This window comes from Aspergillus pseudonomiae (genome assembly GCF_009193645.1).
Source record: "Aspergillus pseudonomiae strain CBS 119388 unplaced genomic scaffold BDV37scaffold_6, whole genome shotgun sequence".
Taxonomy (NCBI): domain Eukaryota; kingdom Fungi; phylum Ascomycota; class Eurotiomycetes; order Eurotiales; family Aspergillaceae; genus Aspergillus; species Aspergillus pseudonomiae.
Genome location: NW_022475998.1, coordinates 598,229 through 612,710, shown reverse-complemented (window position 1 = coordinate 612,710; position 14,482 = coordinate 598,229). Strand labels below are relative to the sequence as shown.

General features: G+C 46.6%; 4 protein-coding genes across 4 annotated transcripts; 3 read left to right on the top strand and 1 right to left on the bottom strand.

Moving 5' to 3' along the window:
- Positions 1–1,054: 1,054 nt before the first annotated feature.
- On the bottom strand, positions 1,055–3,049 carry BDV37DRAFT_268553 (POT family-domain-containing protein; the record flags this gene model as incomplete). The annotated part of the gene is made up of 6 exons (XM_032084204.1): positions 1,055–1,784; positions 1,858–2,044; positions 2,091–2,387; positions 2,442–2,590; positions 2,647–2,827; positions 2,887–3,049. The coding sequence occupies 6 exons, from the start codon at positions 3,047–3,049 to the stop codon at positions 1,055–1,057; spliced, it is 1,707 nt and encodes a 568-aa protein (XP_031945896.1).
- Positions 3,050–4,408: 1,359 nt separating this feature from the next.
- Positions 4,409–6,385, top strand: BDV37DRAFT_296032 (ATP-grasp domain-containing protein; the record flags this gene model as incomplete). Its single annotated transcript, XM_032090026.1, has 2 exons — positions 4,409–4,460; positions 4,515–6,385. The coding sequence occupies 2 exons, from the start codon at positions 4,409–4,411 to the stop codon at positions 6,383–6,385; spliced, it is 1,923 nt and encodes a 640-aa protein (XP_031945895.1).
- Positions 6,386–10,414: 4,029 nt separating this feature from the next.
- BDV37DRAFT_279060 (thiamine diphosphate-binding protein) lies at positions 10,415–11,029 on the top strand (the record flags this gene model as incomplete). The annotated part of the gene is made up of 1 exon (XM_032086249.1): positions 10,415–11,029. One exon carries the CDS (start codon positions 10,415–10,417, stop codon positions 11,027–11,029), a length of 615 nt encoding a protein of 204 aa, XP_031945894.1.
- A 1,609-nt stretch (positions 11,030–12,638) lies between these two features.
- On the top strand, positions 12,639–14,012 carry BDV37DRAFT_279059 (Zn(II)2Cys6 transcription factor; the record flags this gene model as incomplete). The annotated part of the gene is made up of 1 exon (XM_032086248.1): positions 12,639–14,012. The coding sequence occupies one exon, from the start codon at positions 12,639–12,641 to the stop codon at positions 14,010–14,012; it is 1,374 nt and encodes a 457-aa protein (XP_031945893.1).
- Between the last annotated feature and the right edge of the window lie 470 nt (positions 14,013–14,482).

Sequence of the window (14,482 nt, the reverse complement as noted above, 5' to 3'; positions counted from 1 at the left end):
TATTCTGATTTTCATAACTATAATACCTATTCATGGGTTTTCGGTCCATGGTGGGTTCTGCCGATGTCTAATCAGAGCGATCTGTTTGAACCTGGCCTCATGATTTTCGTTCTTTCTTTAATCACCTTGTTCAGAAAATTGGTTCGGCTGGATCACCTTCGAGCTCGTTCATCCGATCGGTTTAACACCCCATAGTCCTAAGTCACCCACACAGACGGTGGTATTTTATTTTATGGCAAACGAAATGCCAAGCGAATCCAAATCATTGCATTGCCTCGTAATCTAGGGTGTTGACAAGTGCGACTTCGATATTCAATTCTGCATAGAGTATACTCCGTATTGATCTCAGACGTTTGCCTAATTAGCCGATCTAGCAATATAAGATAACACGATACCTTGACAAAAACTATAGGATGTCTATCAGCTATAGTGAGCCGATAGTGAAATATGGAGAGACCCATCTAGACATTCTAGCCTGCGTTTTAATCTTCTTTGTAGGGTAAATGGTTACCAATCAGACGTAGATGTTCCATTAGTATCTTGCTTTCAGGACTTTCTGCCTAAACTCTACAATTTTCAGCTCTCCAAATCATACTTTTCTAATCCCATTTCTACATGGTACTTGCCAGTGTAGTGCTGGAGTTAATACAGAGGAAGCGAATTCTTCTGAAGAAGGTTACCACGCGGACTTTTATGTACAGCAGAGAACGAGAAACCGGTGTCTTCTACACAAATTAGAAATACTAGCTCCTCGGTATGTGTCCCCCTCTCCAAGACTTTCCAGCTAATTGTTGCTCAGTATTTCTAAATAGTACCATGGAGAAGCTATGTGACTTCTGGTAGGAGCGCTGCTCGGGAGAGGGACAAGATGAGACACAGTCAGTGTCTGGAGCTCCACAAGGCAGAGTAGGTCATTGGCAATTCCCAAGGCTCTATAATACCAACCTTTCCACTCCCGCATGTCCCACATTGCAGCCTTTATCGTACCCTCTTTTGCAATGTGGTTTACTAAAAGTGTATGTATGTACAGCCGAATATCAGTCGGTTAAGATATTCAGTTTTTAGTTCCTGAAATGACCTCACCCCCAGTGTGTGCCTCCCTACTCCGGTCCTCGTTCAGAAGCATCGTGTCCATATCGTCCTTTTCTTTTTCAAGGTGACCCATAACCGCCCAAAACAGCGGCCCTGAAAGCCCCAAACTTACTGCCAGTCCGACGTCCATCCATAATACCTTTGGATCACGTGAAACCGGACCAAGAGCTATACCGATAGCGCTTCCAATGCCAGCACTCAGCTGCCTCATCGACTGGACTACAGTGCGCATATCCTTAGGTGCCTTGCTGTAGCTATACTCACTGAGAGTGACGAAGCCGAATATTTCAGACACAGCTAAGATCACATATATAGGCGTCTGCACCCAGACCTTGATTTCATTAGGCAAGGCGGGCTGTCCGGCTCTTTGCGCTGCCGGACAAACCAATGGAGCCTCGTAGCAGGGACCAGAATTGTAGATCATCTTCTGCACTCCAGCCGCGTAAGCGAACGTCGCTGCCATTGTCAAGAAGGCCATAGTCATGCGCATGAGGGGACCAAAGGGGATCTGGTATTTCGCAAGGGTTGGGAAGAGTAGTTTCTGGATGACGGGGCCGAGTAGAACGCAGGCAATTGGGTTTAGAACCTGGATGCCGTCGTTGGGAAAGCCGGCAAGCTGCATCTCGCCTGCCTGCGAAACGAGGTTGTTGGTCATCTGGTTGATGCCAAGATGGAACAACACGAACCACGCCCTATCCGTCACATGGCCAGTAAGCTCTCGTGTCCCGTATCCCAAAGGGAGAATTCCAGGGGGGAAAAGCTTACATGACTTGACATGCACGAAGCCCACTTTGAATCTCTGTAACGAAACGATCCGTCCATGGGACTGCCCGATTGTGTTTTTCTAATTGGTAGTGTGGTCGTGCAGCATCCATCTTGAACTTATCGTGGATAGCATATGTCAGAACCTTTCCAGCTTTTAACAAAACACCACCTTGAGCTGGGTACCGTTCTGCAACTAATCAGCCAGACCCTAACGTTGGTATGCGGGGACGCACCGAGTTCCTTGCCAAATATAGCAAGCAAGGCAACCCCAATCCAGGATGAGCACAACGCAAGGACATTGGCCGCCCAGAAGCCACGTTCCTTCTCGAGATAAGTCGACGCCAGAATAGAGAGTGCGGCGATATTGGTGATCCTACTATGGGTTAGCCTGTGCCACCCATTGATTCTTGAAAGTGCTAGCCAGTAGTAGACGTTGTATATATACTGCAAGGTCAAAGTTCGATCTATGATCACGCGTTCTCCGGTTGCCAGGGTCTTGACTTGTGGAGGCTTGACCGGGTATTGATCTCCTAATGCCTTTATTAGATTCAATCCAAGATAAGGTGCTTCACAGGGTAAAATACCGATGAAGGGCGTGATTGCTGCTTTTGTTCCTCCAACACCAAGACCTATTAATATCATAGAGAGAATAAGGCCCGCCAGGCCAGATTCATAGCGAAAAAGCGAGGGTAGAGACGTTATAAACTGTACGAGCGTGCCACAGAAATACAAGCTATATTGTGTTAGCAAGCTGGCCAAGTCCTGGTGCCATGACACGCTAACACGCACCTCAGGCTGATACAGAGAACCACGTATCGCCCTAGCCATGCATCCGACACAAGGGCGAAGGGGATGGGCACCAAGTAATAGAATAAGTAGAAGGCGTTGAAGATCATGGTCGCGCGAGACTGCCCTAGCCCAAGAGCACCTGGCACGGCACCATCACCCGGAGCATTCTGTATGTAGTTCTCTGCCATTATGTCTTAGCAGTGTATCATATCATGTCCCATCATCTCGCTGTGCACTTACGCCAAGGAGTTGTGATTGTGTAGTATGTGAAGCGCTCTGCTCCACTTACGATCAAGGAGACCCAGACTTTTCTGGGTAGCTTGTCAACGACATGTCTCAGAGACCCAATCTCTTCATCTGTAGCATCTCGAGCCGAGAGAGATTCATCAACAATCCTCGCCATTGCATTGGAGAATGGTGAAGACAGGTGAACGGTTACCAGCAATGGACATTCCAATGATTACCTATATACGAGTGAGACTGGGAGCTGACAACAAATCGGATATGTGGGAACATCAAAGTTTACACCATCATCAGCCACAAGGCTTACCGCCGATCTGCTCCGTACCAGAGACGACGAATCTAATGCGGTGAGGTAGCTGCTTCTTTGTTCCTGTCTGACGCTAGTAGCCCGCGTAAACTCTGTAAGCTACCAATATCTTCCACTGTATTTTTATAGATTTACTGCCTATGCTAGGGGTTGCGTGCCCTGGAATTTGTATGGAATAACTGAAAACTACATGTGTACTATACCATTCATTTAGGACAAGAAAATATGATTTTGCAAAAAATGAAAATATGAGTAGATATTAAAATTCCACGAAGTGATATTTATTGCCAAAAGTACAGTGCAGTTGTTGGTATTTTTTACTCAATGTTGAATCTTACTCATCAAGTTTTCAGTATATTATTATTGAGTCCATTGTATATTACACCTAATTTTGGATCATGGTTTACAAATAATCTCATTGATGTATCAAGATATACGAAATGGCTATTTGGTATGGATTACATTGGTGGCGGGGTCGCTTATGTGGCCATTTTGTTCCGTTCGGGGAAGGCATAATCCAGGTCCACTTACACCACCAACTATAGACCAAATATGAGGTGAGATATGTAAATCTTTATTTATTACGCGCCGCGGAACGGGCGGGGACGTAAAAAAGCTTGCAATGTGTGCTGCAGCCCTATTTGTTCTGTTCCAGGTATAATCTAACCACTCTCTACATGGGGGTAAGAAGCAACCCCATTATTAACCTTAGTTGGCTCCCTGTCCTCTAGCTCGGCGGGAAATAAGTTAAATATTATTATATAAATAGATATACTGTATTTATGTTTTACTTTTGAAATATAAAATCTCTAAAGGTACTGTAAATCCGGTATGTACTAAATATTGTCAAAATACATTTATCGTCCTCTGGTATACAGCCGAATAACGTTATACCATAGTACCACTGTGTAAAAGAGGTTGAAAAAATATGAGCACACTATGAAGTTTGCGAAACACCATTGAGAAGGCGTGTGATCTACTGTTTTAGTTAACCGATACGTACATACTAACCTGATAGATTGGGCTTTGGTATGCAAAGCCGGGTTTTATCTACGCACAGTGTTCGGCATGTGACCAGTAGAGTCTATCTCTATGTCGTACCAGTTAAATAGTTAAAGTGCCGTCGCTTGCCCCTGGTTGTCTGACGAGAGCACCCGACATCACACGTACCGTCTTCATCATAGTTTAATCGGCATCTCTTTACGATTCATTATGCCTGATGCGGAGGCAATCAAGTTCCAATACAAGGTAGAAGGGAAGGATGGTATTCAGCCTCGCTGCACTTTTGCCTCTCAATGAACACTACTGTTGTTGGTAGTCTATGTCGACGGGTTGTGGCAACTCAATATTGTCGAACCTGGAGAATCTTTACATAGAACTCTGGATGTGACACTACATCTGTTGTCGATTGGTAATAACGCCGCGCTGCTGCCTACGTCAGGTGCACTTGATGCCCTGCAATTACGATCGGACGATCGTGCATCCAATTTTCTCATTCGTCTTCTCCATCAGTCGCTGCCGGTATCTTCCGTTCTTGCTATCAAGTTCATTCTACCCGTAACGTCTGGCTTCACGGTCAGGTCCGACTTCCTTGAGCGCCGTCTGGAAGGTTACGCGTATGCGCTGAGTCTCGAAAGTTTCCTGACACCAAGAGAAGAGATTAAAGCTCCTGATTTCCGACGCCCGGATAGTAAGTCTCCATTGAGCCTACTTGATCTTCTGCACCATGCTGTTGGAGCCGTTCAAGTCCAGAGTGAACAGCAGCTAGTCAATCTAGAGGCCGAGTTGGCGAACAGGTTATCATTCGCATGGATCTCGCCTGAGCCAATTGAAGAGAAACGCATCGCGTGGATCAAAGGCAAGGAGGACCTGGAGAGCGGGAGGCGCATATGGGAAGCCGCTCGATCATTGGGGATCAAGGTGGTGATTCTGGACGATGACCGTTGGAACTTTTTACGAGAAGCTTTTATTCCAACCGATATCACCGCTGACCAAGGGTTGGTAGACCGCATCGTGGCCGCGGTGCGTAGCTACGACAAGCCTATCCACGCGCTTGTGACGGTCAACAACGCTGGAGCAATCAGCACTGCACGAGCTTGTCAAATATTGGGGTTCCGGTCTGCGCCACCCGAGTCATACATCATTGCTGGAGACAAATTCAAGACGCGAGAGATGGAGCCCGATAACGGAGGAGCATTTAAGATCTTCAATATCGACGAGCTACGCACACGGCTGCGGTCCAAGACGAATCCACCCATTAAATACCCTGTAATCGTGAAACCCTGTATGGGGTGGGGTAGTGAGTGTGTTGCGAAAGTGCAGACCCAAGAAGAACTTATTCAAGCAGTCGCGCGGGCTTCAAGTCGACACAGTGAAGGGCCAAACCCGCGGTCGGATGTGATGATTGAGCCGTATATCGAGGGACCCGAAGTTGATGCTAATTTTGTTTTAATCGAAGGGGATATCATCTTCTTTGAGGTTGCAGATGACTTCCCCAAAGCTGGCGAAAAGGCTGGGAATGCACTGAACGGTTCCTTCATGGAGACAGATATGGTTCTCCCGACAGGACTTTCCCCAAAAGAAATTCAAGTTACCAAGGATTCAATTCATCAAACTCTCTTGCGACAAGGCTTCCGCACTGGCGTCTTTCACTGCGAGGGGCGAATTCGCTATGCCTCCAAATCGTACGATACGCGTGATGGCATTGTCGACTTGTATCCCAGCGATCGATTACAAGGCAACAAGGAACCCTCCTTCTACCTGCATGATATCAATGCTCGACCGGGAGGTTATTTTGTAACTAGTGCTACGCTGTTGACCTACGGTGTGGACTACTATGCCAATCACATACTGGCCGCTCTCGGAGACTTTGATCGATGTCGTGCGCTGAGCGTACCTTTCTCCCATGGCCCACAATGGTGGCTTCAGGTCATCATCATTCCGGAGGACAAAAGTGGCGTGATGAAAAGTCCTGACGCTGGCAAAGAGATGTTGGAGCGGTATGAAGATCTACGATTGGCCGTTGTAGACTACAAGACGATGAAGAAAAAGGGGGATAAATTACTCGGACCCAAGGCCAAAGTATTCAGCTACCTAGCATACTTTTCCGTGGCCAGCAGAAGGAGCAGAGAGGACTGTCTCAGGCTGGGACAGAAGGTACGAAGGAGCTTCACGTACGAAATTGAATGAACGCTAGTTCAGTAGCTATTCCACTTCGCACTGAGTTTGTCAATTTATCACTATCCAGAATTGCAATTAAAGCATAAGCCAGGTTCCCCACACAAGCTCACTGAGTATAGTACTGGTACACCTCCTGCCCATAGAATTTTAGAGCTGGTTCCTCGTATCCTCTGATGAATCTTCTCAGTACGCACTGACCGATGCTGTACCATTTCGGGTCCAAACACGTTTTCGATCTTCTGGTCTATGGTTCATTCACCACTCTCCAGTTCTTTGCGTCTCATGCCCCTACACTCTCTGGAATAAGACTCCTCACCTCTCAGAGCTTAGGCTCGAGTGGTAAACCCAGGAAAAAGGGAATCGAGTATCGATCTTGAGTAATCTCGGCGGTATCTGACAAGCAAATCTACGGCATTTCACACTCCATAGTTTACTCATATTTTTCTTCAGCCCCCTATACGCAATGGTACTATAGATGATATCATCGGGTCACATGCTTAAGAATTATAAATAATACATAAGTCAGGATATCGATTTACAGTGACCGTAAAGATTTAATACTTGGTAAATAAAATACAAATATTATATATATACTGGTATAATAATATATACCTCATCCTCTATTAAACTAGAGAACAGGGTGTTAGCTAAGATTAGCTTTGTCGTAGATTTGTTCTTTGTCTCAGAAAACCCTTCCAGTGAGATTGTAACCCTACTAATTCATATATAGATAAGTTTAAGTGAGCTAGCAAGGGCTAAGTTACCAATTGAAATATTACTAAGAGAGTACTACGTAAGATTTTAGCTGCAGTCATCTTTTCCTTGATTCTAAAGTTCCCCTGATATCCTTTATCTAACTGGGTAGATAATGAGCCGAGAAACAAGCATTTTTGGTGGTGTATAAGTGGACCTGGATTATACCACCACCCCAGAACAGAACAAGTGGGCTTCCCAGTGCAGATCACTCACTTTGCCACCGGTCCATCCGTGCCGTCCGTTCCGCGGCAAGTGACATACAGATTTCCAGATATCAGCTTGCATATTTGGCCTATGATTGGTGGTGTGCGTGTGGACCGGGATGTTACCTTCCCAAAAAGAATAAATGGGCTTGTAGCGTACTGCATGGGCCCGGATGATGTGACATGATTAAATTAGCTGCCTGCCCCTCTAGGAGATTCCGATGCGCATAGACCATATCTGTCATATGTCATATGTATGCTCTCACCCTCGGTATTTAGGGTAGAGTAACTAACAATACCAACATTATAAACATCAATTTGGAACGAGTTCCAAACTAGCTCTATATTTTGTTATTGGACAGCAGAAGTACCAAAAGGAACAGGAATAGAAACGAGACCCACTTCGACCTCAAGCATGTTGGACACTGCGCATAGGTCAAGTCGGACTTTGCATATCAGAGCCCATTGCATAGCCTCCGCGTGTACGTGTTGGCCAACTAGCAGATCGCACGGTTTCTCACCAGTGCGCCCGCTCCGCGGCGACTAATGATTGCAGGTTTCCACGTATCACCTTGTATATTTGGTCTATAAGCAACAATACTGGGGTCACCTTTGGTGGACAAGGTGGCAATGCCCATTTCCCGTTTTTTTTGTAACAATTCGCGGTACCTGAGAAATAGTCAAGGTGTTCCGCTCTTCTGCTTCGGCGCAAATATTATTCGGCTGGAAACTCGACTGCGTCACTCTCCCGTCCATAATAGATCTTCCGTCTTATAATCAAATGAGAGTAATCTTCTCAAATGGTGCTTGGGGTCGGACTTTCTACGTTGATTGGGATGTGCAGTAGCTCAAAATGTCTAGAATGCTATACAATGCCTTGGTAAAGTTTGGCTCAATGACTCAAGTTGATGACGTGATTCAGCCTTCAGGACGCACAAAATTTCCTTTGTCAAAACCGGACCACATACGGCAGTCTCCTTGCAAGGATAGGATCCGATGTATATGCATGCAACGTAGTCGCCTACCTGGGTCTATGAGAGGGCGGTTGAGATACTCAAAGGCAACAGAGAGATATCGGACTCTGTGGTACTAGAGCCTTGACCGTCACCCGAATTCGTACAATGTCTCCTTCCATAAAGTCCGTCTTGTTGGAAAACCAGGGCCGAGTCTGGCTACTGGGGGCTCATGACCATGCCACCAAGGAGACAATCCACGAGGTATTCAGTAAAAATGGGGAATCGTTGATGGAATTTGGCTGAGTGGCCTGACCCAGACCACGTATTTGGGGATCCCAGATACAGAATTGATCTCCCCCCTTCAACGTACAATGCACATGTCGGGCTCAAACAACAATGTTGAGCAAGATGGGCGTCGTCCGCTCTGCGCTGCTTTCGACGCCCCGTAGAACGTCTTGTAAATGGTGGTACGTTGTCGTCGAATCAGGAGATTTAATTGTTGTCAATGACCAGTTCTCATTCACAGAGGCCCACTACTACGAAACCCTTGTGTGGAATTCAATTACCACGAACCCATTGAAGAAGCTATCAAGTTACAGATGTCCCAGTCACTGTATCTTAGGCTTTTATCCGCTTGGAAAGGTCATCTCCAGATCTCCACGATCACACAGTCCATTGACCTGAGGCGTGTAACCCATCTGTTGAAAATGTAACGAAGAACAGGGGTTTATACTAGGCCACTGTACAGCCTTCCTCGCGTGCTCTGCTACCTCAATGGTGAAGTCAATCGGAAATTATCGGCGGGCTGGAACCGACTGCTAACTAATGCATGCACCCCTAAATCAGGACGACGCATGACTCGGCCCAAGCTTTAGTATCGATGCATGGTAAAGTAGTCCTGCAGCTAAATCCATAGCTCCTCTGCAGTAACCCCGAAGCGGTGGTCCTGTCATACGACTGGTAAATGGCGCAAAGTGTCCGATCGCGCCCAGTATATTCCTTCTGAATGATGCACACAGCGATGGATACGGAACTAGAGGCGCCAGACTGGTACAGCTGTTGACGAAATCTCCTTTACCAGCAAATATATAATAATTTATTTTGTGGTCCAACTATCCAGGCTTGAGCAGAAATATTCTATTGGGCAGCCTGTGAAAAAAGAAGTAAAAGATGAGTGAGATGAGTAGGTTGGGGACTGAATATACACGGGAAAGTGCATTTCAAATGACTATTGTAGTGCACAGTATACGTGTTCTGTAATGTTCATGCTATGTACCCCAACAATTAAAGAGCGCCTGCTCAATGAATTATCCATGGTAAGACCCTAGCAATGGGCCCAGAAGATAAACATCATATGCGTGATGCTGGAGACGATTCCGCTACAGGCTGTATGAAGGAAAATACATACAGGCGGTGCCTCCGTCTGTAGGCGGAGCTTCATACGAATCATCATTCATTCCCTGCGTCAGGCCTCTACGGCGTACGACAGCAAGGCTACATACTCTTTGTTCGATAGTTGCTTGGCAATTGTCCCATCAAGAGAAGCCTCGAGGCAGACAGTCTGATCATGGAAACCGTACTTGACCCAAAGCAATTCGATGGGGAGGTCCTGTAGGTGAACGGAATTGACCGCTCCTTTGGCGTCCCCGACTCAACTCTGAGTCTTTTCATGATCTACCTGGCAGCCCTGAAATGCACGCGGATACCTGTTGCGGTGCCAAGCGAGGGCACTGCGGTGGCCCTGTCGGCCGGCTGATATCTGTCTACAAGCAATCTAGCTCTAGTCTACATACAGAGCTCTGCGTGCTAAATTGCACCAAATTCTCTACAATCGCTTGTAGCCAAGGAGGTGTTCGGTATTCCCATGCTTCAGATGATCAGTTGGGGTGGCCGGTCCGGCGAGAAGGACGCACCGCAGCATAACCTCATTGGTCCCAACATCCTGAATAATATCGAAGCCAACAATATTCCGTATCAGATCCTCCCGGGAGGCTTATCTCGGGCTCAGAGTTCAGTTGGGCGCCTCGTAGCCAGAGCAAAGCAAGACAATACCCCCGTCTTGTTGCTTGTTCGCGCAAACTCTGGAGCCGCATACACAGGCCCCGATCAAGCCGAAGGCAGTCATGTGGCTATCATCGCTGACTGAAAGACCGGGCCTGTCAAGAGAGAGTACGATCGAGAGCATACTGGGGACGCGGAAGTCCAACGATATCTCCGTCTCTTCTCTTGGGGGCAACAGCTGCGACCTGTGGATGCTGTGCAAGAACAAAGGCCAAAGCATCGCTCGCAATTTTTGCTGCATCGGAGCGATGGGACACACTTACGCTCTCGCCCACGGGGTGTCGAATGGCTGCCGGGCCAACCGAGTCGTGTGCATAGGTGGAGATGGCTCCATCATGATGCATCTCGGCAACAATACGATTCTCTCCCCGTTGCTAGATCAGACGGTCATCCATATAGTGATCTATAACGGGATGCATAGTTCGACCGGCAACCAGCCGCTGATGATAGGACGAGGAGACCTTCTAGCCCTCGTTGAGGGACTACCATACGAAAGGAAGTTAATTGTCAATACGGCTGACGGAGTTAAAAAGGCGCTTCGGTCCGTTCATCGAAGCGCTCTAATCCTTGTCCCCGTCAATGACGATACGCGCAAATCATTGCCTCGCCCGACTGAGACGCCGACAGAGCAGAAGCATGCATTCATGGGTTCCTTTGGGTCGAATAGCAAGCTATAAAGAGTTGTCGACAGGCCGCGTGTGTTGTCTATCTGGTAGGTTGCACGCTGGCCCAATAACGAGGGTTGGGGTTTGTATCGGTCGACAGACACGGGCAGATCCAGGACGGTGCGGGTTGTATGATGTTTTTGCTGCCAAATAAGTCTATGTAGCTATTCTACACTCGTGTATGAAGTACATTATAGCCATTGTATAACTGCATGTCAAAAATAGCCAATCTGCTTGATGACTAGCAATACTATCCTAAGACCACGGTCTCTATAACATTAATCGTAGGCAGGATTAAAACGTACCATCTTGCGTTGAAGTTGAGTCCATCGATTGGATGTAGGCTCTTCAGTGCCTCCTGATAACATTGTCGCACACATGCTGGAGACCGATAACGAATGGAATCACTGGTCAGTGTGATTGTGTGTAGATTTATGTGGGGGGTTCGCTTCCGGCAAAGAAGAAACATGTAAGCCCTTGCTAAGGGCTCAAGTAGGTACATCTATTTGTATCTCAATCCAACGATTCCAATCTCTACCCTTCTATCCTGCTGCTACATTGTTAACTATGGAAAAAGTCCAAATTGACCGCACCTCTTTTAAATTAATTTATAACTATTAGTATGTATTTCATTATATATAGAAATATTAAAAAACTAATATAAAAGGTAAAATTAAAAATATATATAGCCTTATAAATAGAGTTAATTTCTTATTTTTTAATAGCTAAGATAGCAAGTAAAACTTTGCTTTTTTTTTAATTAATTCTTTTAAATTTTTAAGCGCTTTTGGTGGTATAGTTAATAATTGAATTGGGTAGACTTTTTAGCTATGGTCAAAACGCGTGAGGAACGCTCAGTTGCGCGGAACGCTCGGTTGCCGGCTACGTTAATAATCTATGGTTCATAACGAAGAGGTAGCGATAAAGTATTTCTAAATGCCACAATAGAATAACCGAATCTCTATGGTCGGTCGTTGGCAATTACCAACAATGGCCTAAACAAGATTGTCGAGGTCCTGTGGTAATAATAAATCAGTTTCCTCGTTCCTCAACCTAGGCCCTCCGTCAGGGGCCGAACAATGATATAGGCTTTTGCCATATATTGTGCGCAAAGCAGCGTGCTATATTGCGGATAACCCTCCAATACCTGTCAGCAACCGATAATATTGTCCTGTAGTTGTTTTGTTAATGCCCAGCACAACTTGAATTCCACCATGTGCTGTATTCGGTGTCTTATTGTTTTTTTTTTTTTTTTTTTTTTTAATTTTTTTCCAAACTGAATTTGTCCTCGTTAGATTTTGACTGTGCAGCTAGCCCTGTGTTTGTGGGAGTCTGAGGATTGCCATCGACCGCCATATATCCGAAGTCATGGAAGAAAAGCAGAACAAGAAACAAAAACCCTTCGGAGTCCGGATCTGACTAATCTCGATAAAGTTGTCGTGTCGAGATACAGTAGGATCAGGACGCGGGGAATGTGTCCGACGCTAATCCGTCAGGTAAGAGAAGTGAGGCCCCTGCGCCCAACATTCAGTTTACTGAGTTTCGGGTTCCTTCCCCCCTTTCTTCAATATATTCGTGTTCAAGTTTGGTACATAGACTATTTCTACCTCTACTGCTCACAATGGCCCGTCGCGCAGCTTGCGACCGTTGTCACGCTATTAAATCCCGTTGCTTGCCAGGTGTTTCTAACAACGCATGCTACCGCTGCGCTCGTCTACGCCACACCTGCACCTTCTTGCAAAAGCCTTTATATGAAATGCGCCATGTTAGGACAACAACTCTGACCGCTGATGCACCTTTCCAAGCTGCTTCCGCTTTTTCATCACGCAAGACGGACGATACTCTAAACTACGTGTCAGAAAAAGGCCGAAGAGTCCCCGTGCCCACTAGTCAGGCGATCCTCATAGCCGGAATCCCTGTCCCTGCTATTGCTGAATTTTGTCTATTATTTTCTGTTGGCCCCTCTCTAGGCTTGTATATGCAACAGGCATTATGTTCTCACGTCCTTGATGCTCCTGCACTGCTGATGGAACCATGTCAGGCTGTCGCTGGAGCTTTTAGGCGCGCTACCATGCGACAGCTTGCTGCCAGTGATTCCGATCTACACCGATGCGCCAAGGGCCTTCAACTGCTGCGTGAAGCTCGCATTGGCCGTGTCAAGGAGGCTTGTAATTTCCTGGTACTGGGACTCACTCTAATTTCTTTCCAGCGACTCATCGGCGGGCACACAGCCAGCACAATCTGCCGCTTCACCCTCGCATTGGTTCAGCCTTGGTCAGATATTCTGGCCGACGACGCTACTTCTTGTATGGAGTTACTTGGCTTGCAGTTTATGGACACGACCCATTGTCTATTCCGCCGACAGGTTCCCATCCTTGAATGCCAAGTATGGAGCCTGGGACTCGTCCACCGCTCCGCCGGTGTCTGCTGTCAGCTTTTGCCAATTTTGTACAAAGTATGTGAAGTGGGATCATCATTACGCACCGCCAGCCTGCGCACATCGTCAGACAGCTTCATGAACAACTTGCGCGCAGACATCGAAGGCTGGGAACCATGCTTGCCGGGTCAATTCTCGTCTACAGGGAAGTCGAAGCCAGAAATCACAACTTTGCTATCACAGGCGTACGTATATCGTACGGTCGCATTATTAGTTCTACATCGACTTCAATATCCGCTTGGACGAGAAGACGAAAGGGCAGGGGCACTTGCTAAGGCAATCGCAGCCGACTTGGAGCGCTGCCTCTCTATTACAGGGCAGTGTCCACCTCACGCGGTCCTCCCTTTAGTAATGGCAGGGGTTGAAGCCATTTGCATCTCAGAGAGGGAGCAGATTCATTTTCTCATTTCGAGAGTGCGCGGAGCCGCCTTCTACCCATATATTCAACATTTGCGCGAGTTGTTGGCCGGAGTGTGGGTGTCACGTGATCGTGGTGAGAATCGAAACGTCTTCAACCTGTTCGACCAGTATCCGAATGTGGACCATATATTGCTCTGATTGTTGTTGGATCAGACGTTTGGAAAGACACTTGTGTATTACTTGATCGCTGTCATTTCTGGTGAAAAGCAGGGCAAGAAGGCTGGCTAATGTGGCTGATATCGTGCATCTGACCGCAACGCATTTTAGTGGCCATCCATGTATATATATCATATAATCTCAAGCACTTGCGATGTTTGGAGCGTAGACTGCTGATGCATTGCTCAACAGTCCCTATTGAGCTTATTTTAGGGCATGAGGACATTAACACCCTCGTGTGACAAAATGAGCAAATCCAGACATCTTGAAACAGACGTTGAATAAGGGCAATGGGATGCGTGAAGAGGCTTAGAAGATCACTGCGCAGGTTCCACTTGGATCCCAGGGCGATTTTTGTGATGTGGAAGTGGGTTACGTCCTCCTATTCGTCACTGTCATCTAAAAGTTATCTTTGAGACATGTAATGACATGCTCAAAAGATACATTTCGCG